Source organism: Rattus norvegicus, chromosome 18 (genome assembly GCF_021556685.1).
Source record: "Rattus norvegicus strain SHRSP/BbbUtx chromosome 18, alternate assembly SHRSP_T2T, whole genome shotgun sequence".
In the NCBI taxonomy this organism is placed as follows: Eukaryota; Metazoa; Chordata; class Mammalia; order Rodentia; family Muridae; genus Rattus; species Rattus norvegicus.
The window spans coordinates 11,671,110-11,681,912 of record NC_141551.1 but is presented as its reverse complement, the minus strand read 5'-3'; the positions used below and the strand labels follow the sequence as shown (position 1 = coordinate 11,681,912).

Here is a 10,803-nt window from a genome sequence, read left to right as displayed (position 1 = left end):
AATATTCTTGGGTTTAAGGAGCTTTTGGTTCTGACTGTAATATCTATGTAACCGGCTTCTGTCTCAGCCGTTTCTTAGTAAATCTCTCAGGATCAGTTCAGCAGTTCAGATGAAGATGAAGGGGGTACCGAGGGCAGCAGCCAGTGTCCTTACCAACCGTGAGCACAGAGGCCCGAGGAGTTCTCACAACAGGGCAGGACGAACAGAAAGCTGATCTTTACTTTTGACGCTCTTAGAGTACTGCAGAGCTGGCTTCTGTCTCAGAGTTCTGTCCGCAGCCGAATGGCAGTTCCTAAAGGAGCCACATCCATCCACACCTCTCAGTCTTTCACGGTAGGATGTTTCAAAACTGGTTCGAGGAGACGTTTGCAATGGCCAGCTAGTCTAATCCTTTACGGCAGAGCATTTACTTAGAGTCTGTAATTTTTATCTAATTCCTTGAGCAAACTTTCACAAAGAAACAAATAAAAGTTGCCATTGGAAAGCTCCATTTACCTGAGATTAATTGGCACATGGCTTCCTTTTCCTTAGTGAGGAGGAGCATGAGGCATTCCAAAGGTATTGGAGGCTGAGGGTAGCAAAGCGTGTGTCAGTGTCCTGTTGGCAAGAGGAGTGGTGCTGAAACCCGCTGGCTTCTGTGTTTTCTAGAAAGCTCGGAGCTGGACAGTGCGATGTCATCACCAGTGAGTTGCTAGGCATTTATGAAATCAGCACTGGGCAAGCACAAATGAGCATTAAGAAATAAGAAAACAACACATGACAGTCAGACTCATGACCCAGGCTTATTTCACTAGCAAGGGCTGCTCATTTTATGGTTCTGGAGACAATAGAACACCTACATTGATAGAAACCACCAGGTCAGGCATTAACTATTAATTTTGAATTAAGCGTGTGGTTGCTGTTACCACCGTTCTGGGGCGTTCACAGAGGGGAAGCAGTGTCAATAATTGAAATGGTACTGAGCGCTGTGGTCAGCGCTTCACGTTTGCTCTCTGCGACTGTCTTTAAACCAGGCAATAAGGAAGGGACACGTTTGCCTTTCTGGTGAAGCCTCTATAGTGTCTTAGAAAAGAGGTGCAGATGAGTCAGCACGGCGAGGCCTTCTGCAGAATTCCGAGCTCTCAGGTTTAATCTTTCTGGTTAAGTTCTGTTATAACTCATGGGCTCAAGTGCTGTCAAGTCCAGAGTGTGAATACTCCTGCTCTTTTTCACTTTTCATCACGAATTCTAATCCTGATGTCAGAACAGAGAAAAATAATTGGTACCAGAATGTCCAGAACTCCATGTGGGACGTGCTCAGAGAAAAAAAAATCACAAAAGACAACATAGAGGAAATCAGAGGGCCCACATTTAGCCAATGGTGAGGCCTCAGTTGATGGGTTTCTATAGTAACTTGTTTTATTATTCCTTCCTTTCTTCCTTCTTTCCTTCCTCCCTCCCTAGTCTCCTTACTTCCCTCCCCCTCCTCCCTCCCTCCCACCCTCCCTTCCTCCTTCCCTTCCTCCTTCCCTTCCCTCTTTCCTTTTCCTCGATAAATTATAGAACCAGTGTCACTGTCAATCTATTTTCGGAACCTTGAGACCTTTTAGGGCGGAACTCCTGTTAGAACCTTATTTATATGTCTGTGGGACTTTGATTTACACAGTAGAATGTCCCTTGAGTCCACATCTTATCAGGCTAGCTTCAGGCAGCTGTAACTCAGCCAGTTGATCCAGGGCAGTTGTGGGTTTGGGAGTTACACCCCCTCCCCGCCTCCCCAGGTAACTCCACAGGCAGTGGGCAGTGCTCTGGGCGGGGCCAGGGCCAGAGCTCCCTGTGAGTCTTAGTACAGTCAGGCCTTCTGCTGGGCAGGGCCAGCTGTTAATCCTGCTAGACCGCCATCGGGGCGGGGTGGGGGCTGGGGGGTGACAAGGGACATATAGGTGTCGTCTGCACAGGTGAAAGGGTGGCGGCCACAGGGAGTTCCCACCGGTTGAGTTCTTAAAGTCATGAAGACTCAAGAAAAATAACAAGGAGTGGCCGATTGGAGTCTTTTGGACTTGCCCGGAGCTCCACCCTCGGCCAGAGGAAAAGCCCCTGGGGACCGAGGCGGGAGCATCAGACAAGCGCGAGAAAAGTGCCTGTGCGCGCTCCACCTCTGCGCAGCGGGTGCGGGGCGGTGACCTGTCCCTTGAGTTAGCCATGGCGGCAGCGGGATCCTCGCGCTCCGGGAGCCCTGCCCTCGGCCTGGGACACCTGTTGACCCTCGCGGTGAGCACCGGGACCAACTCACGGACGGGGAGAGGGACATGTAGCCGGGGCGACTGGCCCGGGTCGGATCACTAGGTCTCAGGTCACCTTAAACTGCAGCAGTTGTTGGCGGTGAGGAAGGACGGCAGGAAGCCGAGCGACCCGGACACCAAGGCCCCTCAGGGGAGGGAGTGTAGCTGCGAGCGAGCTGTAATAGGCGCGCGCGTGGATGGAGACGGGGGCGGATCGCGGACGCCCAGCCAAAACCCTGGCCTCGGGGTTCTCTGGGCAGAGCGGGGTGCGCCAGGGCTGAGCCCCGGCCTGGAGTACCGTCACAGGAGCCCTGGGTTCAGGCGGTCCTGAGTGAAGTCAGCTGCCTGGCAGAGGACATTAAAGGCCGGCGTGGTGCCCTTGGGGTCAAAAAAAAAAAAAGACTTGTTGCTTTTGAGGGTTCCGTGGTGCTGGGATGGGAGGATTCTAGAAGTGAGAGTTGGAATGAAGGAGAGAGAGACTCTGCACTTTTCTTACAAAGTTAGGAGATGGGTCGACACGAGGTGACCACTGATTCCCTAAATCTCTGAGAAGTGAACATCCTGGTCCCGAGATCTTGTCCTAGAAGGAGTTTTGATTTTTCTTCTCAACTCCTGCTCAGATTCTTGCTGTAAGAAGTACAACAGGCAGGACCTTCAGCCCTTTCAGAGGTGTGAATCAAAATTTATGGCTTTATTGGGGACAGGTCTTGATCTCCCTAGGGAACCAGAAGACTCAAGAATTCACCTCTGGGACTGACTAGGCCGTTGGGGAGTTTGGGAAAAGAATGCTCCAGATTATAGTTTTATCGGGGGTCTCTTGTACAAGGCAAAAGTTCACTATGCCAGGTCAAATAGCTACCAATTTGATACTGTCCTTTCCCCCATAGCCTGCAGCAATCACTCAAGCTGGCTTTGAAGGAAGCCTGGAGGAACCCAGGGAACCAAAGTGTGGAAGTGAGAGTTCTTCCATTTCTCCTCAAGTTTCCTTTCACAAGGGATTCCTGCATTTTTAATTACTGAAGAATGTGATTGGTTACTGGACATCCCAAGGAATGAATTCAATCAGAATTCCCAGAGACTATTCATAAGCACAGGTTGGGACAGGAACCTTGCAGTCAGGGTTTTATGGCTAAAGAAACCCAGCCTGGGGCAAATAATCATCACAAAATATTCTGCCGATGACAGAGTGTGAACTTTGGTTGATACCTAGTGAGGGACGTTGCCACTTCCTTTTGTAACACAGGGCCTTATTCTTTGAAAGAAAAGGCATGCTTAGTCTTCCTGATATAGCGCTGCCCTGTTGCAAGCCCACACTCCGAGATCCTTTAAAAGAAGCGTAAGCCATGGGTGAATAAGTAGAGCCCCTCATCATTTCTTGAGTCTAGGAATGTGGGTTTTGCTTTCAAGCAGGAAAGTGTAGTGTGAGTCCCTTCAGTTGGTTTTACCCTCCAGGAACCATGTAAACGAAGCTTCTCCAGCCTGAGATGGGTGTGAGAAAAGCATAGAGTAAGTAAATACAAGGTCTACTGAAGAAGTTTTTCAGGGGCGAGGCTCCCTATGTGTCTCTTCTTTCGCATACACTCAGGTAATCCTTTGACACTCCACCAGGCAGTTTTTCTCCACTTCCTAGTACTGCCCCACCCCACAGTGTCTTAAGCCCCTGAGCTTTCTTCCTGAAAGCCAAAAGGTGCTTTGTTCTCTACGGCGTCTGAGAGCTCCCTTGACAAGTTCAAGAGATGTGTTCTGTTCTACACATAATTCAACCCCATGATTCATTCATCCTTTATTCTGGAAATGAACACCTTACTTAGAAAAACTTTCTGGCCCTCGGAATCTGACTCCTTCATCCCCTACCTCGCTTTCTTCTGTGTATGACTTAAAGGTGTAACATGAGATCTTTCCCCTTTGACCGGGTTTTAAGTGTACAATAACAGAAAACTAACCACAAGCAGATACCTTACCACAGCTCTCTGGATGAACGTGTCTCACACAACAGAGACAATTCTTGTTGGGCAGCAGACCGTCCTCTTCCTATGGCCCACGCCCTGCCTTCTGTTATCGTTTCTGTCTGCCTTGCCACTGTTTTTCTCACTTGTGAATACTAACTTTCTGTGGAGCCTTGTTCTAAGTCTTGTTTCTTCTACACCCCAGGTGATTTTTTTTTCTACTTTATGCTTTAAAATATCACACTATCTTAAATTAACGTCGCTCTTTCAGACAGCACCTTTAAACAAGCCTGTATATCTCTACATGGTATACTATATCATACCATTTATTATGTTTCCAAATATTGTTTTCCTTTTGGTGTCAGAGATTTCAATATATAGAACTTCTATATATCTTGATCCTCACGGAAAATGCTAGAAGCTTTTTTTTTCCCCTTGTTACTCCCTTTAATCCGTTGTTGTTTCAATAAGTTCATCTTCATAGATTTTTTCATGGGACTGTTTACTAGTACCTATCTCTTGTTACAGGCTTTTGCTCTCACTATAATGTCATATTGGATAACCTTGGCTGTATGCCATGCACGTGTATATGAGCAGGCACATTTAGGATGGGAGAACCCGGATTGGAGATGATGAACACAAAGCCGATGACTATGGTCTTGGAGATGCTGTTCTCCCCAACCGATTGTGTACGGCAGGAAACTGTTGTACGTTTCATTTCATGCTACACCCGTGATTCTCAGCCTGTGGGTCACGACCCTGTTGGGGCTGAATGACGCTTTTCACAAGTATTGCCTAAGATCATCAGAAAACACAGATGTTTATAGTATGGCTATAGTATATTATGGTAAGGCAGCAGCAAATTACAGTTATGAAGTAGGGACTAAAATGATTTTGTGGTTTGGGGTCACCCTGATGTGACTAACTGGATTGAAGAGTCGCAGCATTAGGAAGGTTGAGAACTACTGTTTTCTTCCTTTAAGGGTTGCGGCAGTATACGAATTACTGAGATTGACTTTGAGGCTATTCGGACGAGCCACAAGTGTAGGAAGAGATAAAATTGAACCCATACTTTTCACAGAACACCACAGGAAACTCCAAGTAGATGAACTATTAAAGTGCACGTTGACGCCATGTGGGTGATAAATTCCTCTAGATCTTTCAGCTAAGAAAGCCTACCTGTGGCCTGGATTTCAACTTTTAGTATGAACAAAGACAATACAAATTCTAGAAATAAAAAATATCTTTATAGGAATAAATAGTGAATTAAAAGCAGTATTTCACATTTCACGGAGTTTAAGAATGTGCTGTGTAGGCCAGGGTGTGACGAATAGAAAACTCTTCCAGGCTGTTAGTGACAGACGTTCTGCATGTCCTCTGCGGGCTGTAAAGAAACGAGGTGCAGGCAGGCATGGCGTTTGCCTCTGACATGATGTCACTAATACTTTCTACCCACATCCTGTGCACAGCCTGGCTTCCAGGTAGTTGGACTTCATGTGCTCTTTTGGCGTCTACCTGTGCTTTTGTGGCCCTTCTTTTTCATAATTTTTCTATAACCCTTGAATCAGCTCATTTAACTCCAGGAAATACTTGGTTGAGATTTTTATAGGGATCATGAAGTTGTAATTTAATCCAGGATTAATGTATGTGTGTGCCCATTTTCCCTACTGCACACTGGATCTGCCTTTCTCTCTGTGTACATCCACTTATTTTGTGTTTGGGTTCTTCTGAGGTAGGCATGTCTTCCCTGAGGAAGTCAGGGGAGGACAGCAATTCGTTTGGTCAGGAAGCAGATGGCCTGGTGCTGGCATGTGGCCTTCTAGGGTTCTACTAGGTTTACTCCCTGGCATTCCCACATGTGTCATTGCTTTAGAAAATGACTTCTTTTGTAGTATGGTACCCTTTTTATTTGTGGACACAAGAGTAGCGATAACTGTGTTTAGCAGTCGCTTCTTTCATGGAAATTTATTGTCTGGTTTGCTCGAGTTGTGTAAGTAAAGATAAAGTAAATGCAAATAGAGAAAGTTTTCCCTTTCTTACAAGCCCTCACTCCTGTCCGAGATTTCTTCAGTGTGACGAGCAGCTATGATGACCTTGGTGACTTGGCAAACCTATTATACTTCCGGGGTTATTGATGAGATCATCTACTTTTCTTGTGGCTGTGAACAAATACCCGGGAGGAAGCAGTTAAAAGGGCGAGGGTTTATTTTGGCTACGGTTTGAGGCTAAAGTCACTCTCGGTGGGACCTCAGAGCCAGTGAGGCATCTGGTCCCATTGTATCCACAGGCAGGAGGCAGAGAGCATGGATGCTGGCACCCCGTTGTTTTCTTCTCACTCAGTCCTCTGTCCCTTCCCATGGGATGATGCCACCCACATCCAGGGCGGCCCTTCTCACTTCATTTACACCATGACCATAGGGTTGTTTCTGATGCTTTCCCTGTGGCATTGTCCTTATAATACCCAAGAGGCTTCTGACCCAAACCATGGGTTCTAATATGGTTCCTATACCCATGCCAAGGCCAGATTGGCTGTGGCTCTCCCTCATATTGAAGGCGGAATGGAGGCAACTTCCTGTACACCACAGGTGTGTACCATGTTTTCATTTTACTCCATTTCTAGTGAGGCCCAGAAACCAGAGCCAATCTTGGCAGGCCAGAAGGTGTTTCTGGATTCTTCTTTTCTACTTTCTATGTTTCTGTTTATCTGTAGATCCTACCCTTCAGTTCTCTGCTTCTTTCTTAGCTCTTCCGTGCTGTGGGATGTTTCAAAATTATGTTATTCGGCATAGCTGGTTAGTTTTCTCACAGTGTTCTCCAAGTTTTTCTTGCATATCTTCATTGAAATGAAAGTTTTTTCTCAATCTATTTCTCCACAGTGTTCAGACTTACCACTTTCCAATATAAACCTGCTGAGGTAATTTATTTACTTGAGACAGATCTTCACTTTCTGTATTGGTCAGTTTTCTTCATTGTTCTGAGACAGTCCCAAGAAAAAGACGTTGAAGGAGAGAAGCTATATCCTGGCTGGCTCACAATTTTAAGAGTTTTAGTTCGTGGTTAACCGATGCCGTTGCTTTTAGGCTCATGCAAGATGAGCAGAAACATCATGGGTGAAGGTCACGGTGGAGGAAAGCTGTTTATCTCATGGCAGACTTTAAGCAAATGGGGGTAACAGAAAGGAGGCAGGACAGGGCCCGTCATTCACAGACTCGTCTCTCAGGACCTCTTTGTGAGATTCAGAAGCCAACACAAACTTTCCACCACCTCCTAATAATGCCTTCAAATGAGGCATTCGTTAATAGCCATTCACTAGGTTAAGTTCACATAGCACAGTTACCTCCCAGTGGTTAGATGTAGCACCCAGAAAGCACACTTTTGGGGTCCCAACTTATTTGTAAACCATAGCGGCTCCGTATAATGTATGAGAGAAAGGATCCACATGGGTCGTTGGCACTACACAGGAGTCACTCCATACTTAGGGTACAGAATCACTTTAATTTTTCTTCTCCTTAGATTGTGAGCAGTGGCGTCCATCTTCCTAATGTCTTGGGGAGACTCTTTAGTACAGTTTCTTACGTTGTGGTGAGCCCCAACCATTGGCTATCCCTGTGAAAAGGTTGGTTCATCCCCAAATGGGTCATGATCCACAGGTTGAGAAGCCCTGCACTGTAGATTTCTGTTCAGTTCTCTGTCCTCTGACGTTCTGTATATTTGTAGTTTCAACCCTGCCTTCTCCTATCATGACTGACTCATGGCCACTCCTCAGTTGACCTCATCTGGTTCCTAGGTGAGGCTGGCTCTCCCTGCTAACCTCAACTTCCCTTCTGTGGCATTTCTAAACCCTACTGAGTTTATAACTATGTCTTATCCTGGGGTTGAATTTTCAGTCTGATCATGTAAGTTACTAGATAAAGAGTAGACATTTAATTAAACTCATTTAATATATGAATAAATGGGTGTTTCCAAAAGCAATTGTCTTAACTGCGCCTTTCAGCTCTACCACTAACACTTCCGCTTAAGTACGGTGTCCCTACCTTAGGACAGTGCTGTGCCATTGCAGTTGTCATCCTGACTTTCATTTGTATGTGCCTGTACTCTCGTTGCTATGCAACCAGCTGACTGACTGCTGGTAAACACCAGATAAAGCCATTCTGCAGTTTAATGCCTCTCATTGCTGCTTTCCTTTGCACTCTGAACAAGACAGTCAATGTTCCAGATGGTTCTGTATGTGGAGCTGGCTTCCTCCTCCAGTTCACAGAGGCTCAAGCCTTCTCTACCGTCGTTCTCTGCCCCTTTTCTCCAATAACTGTTATCTGTCTTGGCCGATCCTTGGTGGGATGTGACATTTGTGCACTTGTCTGTCTTCATCGGTGCCATGCAACGTGATCCAGTCAGCGCAAGGTCCTTGCTTCACTTGCTCCTGGAGCAGATGACTGAGCTTAGCACCTCCTTATCCCTGAGTGTTGGTTGAATGAATAACTGATGAGCGAGTGGATGAGTAGATGTACGTTGTCAGTCACCCTTAGCCACAGTCCTCAAAACATCTCACTGTGTTCTTGCACTCTTGGCTATGAAGCCTGGGAAAGTTCCCCTCCTTTTATTTTAATTTCAATTTAGAAGTCTTTGGGTGGGTGTGGGGTGATCTACTTCATTTTTGCAAATAAATTATAATCTCTGCTTTTTTGGATCCCTTTTATATAGTTCAAATTGGATAATTACCAGGTGCTTTAAGATATACTGGAAATGAAATTTTCATCCAAATCTATCAGATTTTAGTTTATGGTAAAGGACCTCATATTTACCAGCATAGCTGCTGGTTGGATTCCTTATTTTTGGCCAAGGACTTTGGTAATGTGAGGAAAATGGAGTGTGTGTCTTTCAGAAACCTTCACAGAAAAAGCTCACAACAGAATTAAATTTGAGTCTTCAAATGCACAACCAATTGGAATTGGCTCATTGTAGGTCACTGAATCGTTCAAAACGTTTGAAGTAACGTGTTTTCTAAAACGTCCTTAACTGTCAGCGAGGAGAAGGTGTGTCCTCAGAATGAGGTCCCTGTCGTGTAGATGCAGATCTAGATTCTGCCCACCCTTCCATGGCAGCACAGTGTCGCTCGGCAAAGCCACTGCGGTTTGGTTTAGCAGGCTTTGACTCTGTAGCTCCTGGGATGTCGAACATTTATGGAAACAGTTTGATGGCTTGGTGAATGGATTCATTTCTCTTTCCTGTGTGTGTTTGGTACTGTCTCACATGTTGCTGCTGGATCTCACTTGGCCCTCCCAGTCAGTGAAGTTACTAGTAGATTCGCTTTACGGAATAACGTAAAAACAGTCCTAAGAAAGAATTTGGGCCCTTGGGGTCCTTGAGTATGAAGTTGGAAAGAAGGGAGCCATGGGAGCTTAGCCTTTTACTCATCTCCTTCCTAGATTTCAGATTTCTTACTCTAGTACACATTTATTATTTCATTTTGTTAATTTAAATTAATTTTAATTAAATTAACTATATATATTTTAAGTAATTAATGTTTCTTTTATGCAATTAAATGGCTATTACTATATAATTTTAACTCAGGTAAATTCTATATTGATTAGAAAAACCTTGTGAGTGTATGACACTTGTTTGTTTGTTTTAGATCCTTGCACTTGCCTGTGATGCTTGTAAAGAAGTCGTCCTCCAGGTCCCCTCTGAACTACCTGCTGGGAAATTTGTTGGCAGAGGTAAAGAGTGGCTACAGTATGTGCTAGACGCTGATGTGGTGTGCTCTCTTAAAAGTTCCTGTGATGTGTAGAACATGAAGGTCCTATGAATAATAGCTAAATGTGAACAATGTGGTCATTTTAGAACATGTTATATTGTGCCGATGAAATAATTCTTATTTATTGAAAAATATGATTACCCAAAGAAGATTAAAAGATGAAGTTCAAATAATAACTTTTGATAATAATAATTTTTGATGTTTGTGTTCCAAGTATGACATTGTGTTTGCTGAGTATGCTTCTAAGTATTTGAGAAATAATATTGAAAGTATTTCCCTAGTTTAGCAGTGTTCTTGGATTTTCGTCATTAAACATCTTGATATCTTACTGAACTTTACTTCTAGTTCTTCTTCTTCTTCCCCCTCCCCCCAGTGTTCCGGGCACTACATTTGTTGAGCAAACAATTTACCCTGAGATATGTCTTTACCTTGGATGCTTCTTTTTATAAGTCAGTTCTTTACTTTAACTACTAAAGTAAGTGTGTGTGTGTGTGTGTGTGTGTGTGTGTACATGTGTGTGTGTGTGTGTACGTGTGTGTGTGTACATGTGTGTGTGTGTGTGTATGTGCGTGTGTACACGTGTGCTTCCCCCACTCACACACATACACATGCAGGGTAAGAGCTTTATCTCCTGACATCTCACTGGCCCAGTCAATTCTTTATGTGATTTAGTTGTAAAAGGAAAAAAAAAATCAACTAAATGTGAAAATATGTTAATTTTACATTTGGTGTAGACTTGAGTAGTCTTTCGATATAGTAACTGTGGACTTTGATTCAAGTAGTGTGTAGTCACTAATATTTAATTTGAAATAAGAAAGAAAATCCATGGTGTCAAATGTTC

At 44.6% G+C, this 10,803-nt stretch overlaps 1 protein-coding gene across 2 annotated transcripts in view; it reads left to right on the top strand.

Moving 5' to 3' along the window:
- Positions 1 to 1,778: 1,778 nt before the first annotated feature.
- The window catches only part of Dsc2 (desmocollin 2), a 32,253-nt gene continuing 23,228 nt past the window's right edge, over positions 1,779 to 10,803 (top strand). The window contains exons 1-2 of one of the 2 annotated variants that reach the window (XM_087592583.1): positions 1,779 to 2,250; positions 9,840 to 9,924. In XM_087592583.1, coding sequence (XP_087448709.1) covers positions 2,182 to 2,250; positions 9,840 to 9,924 — 154 coding nt within the window. In that variant the 5' untranslated portion in view covers positions 1,779 to 2,181. 2 annotated transcript variants of the gene reach the window in all.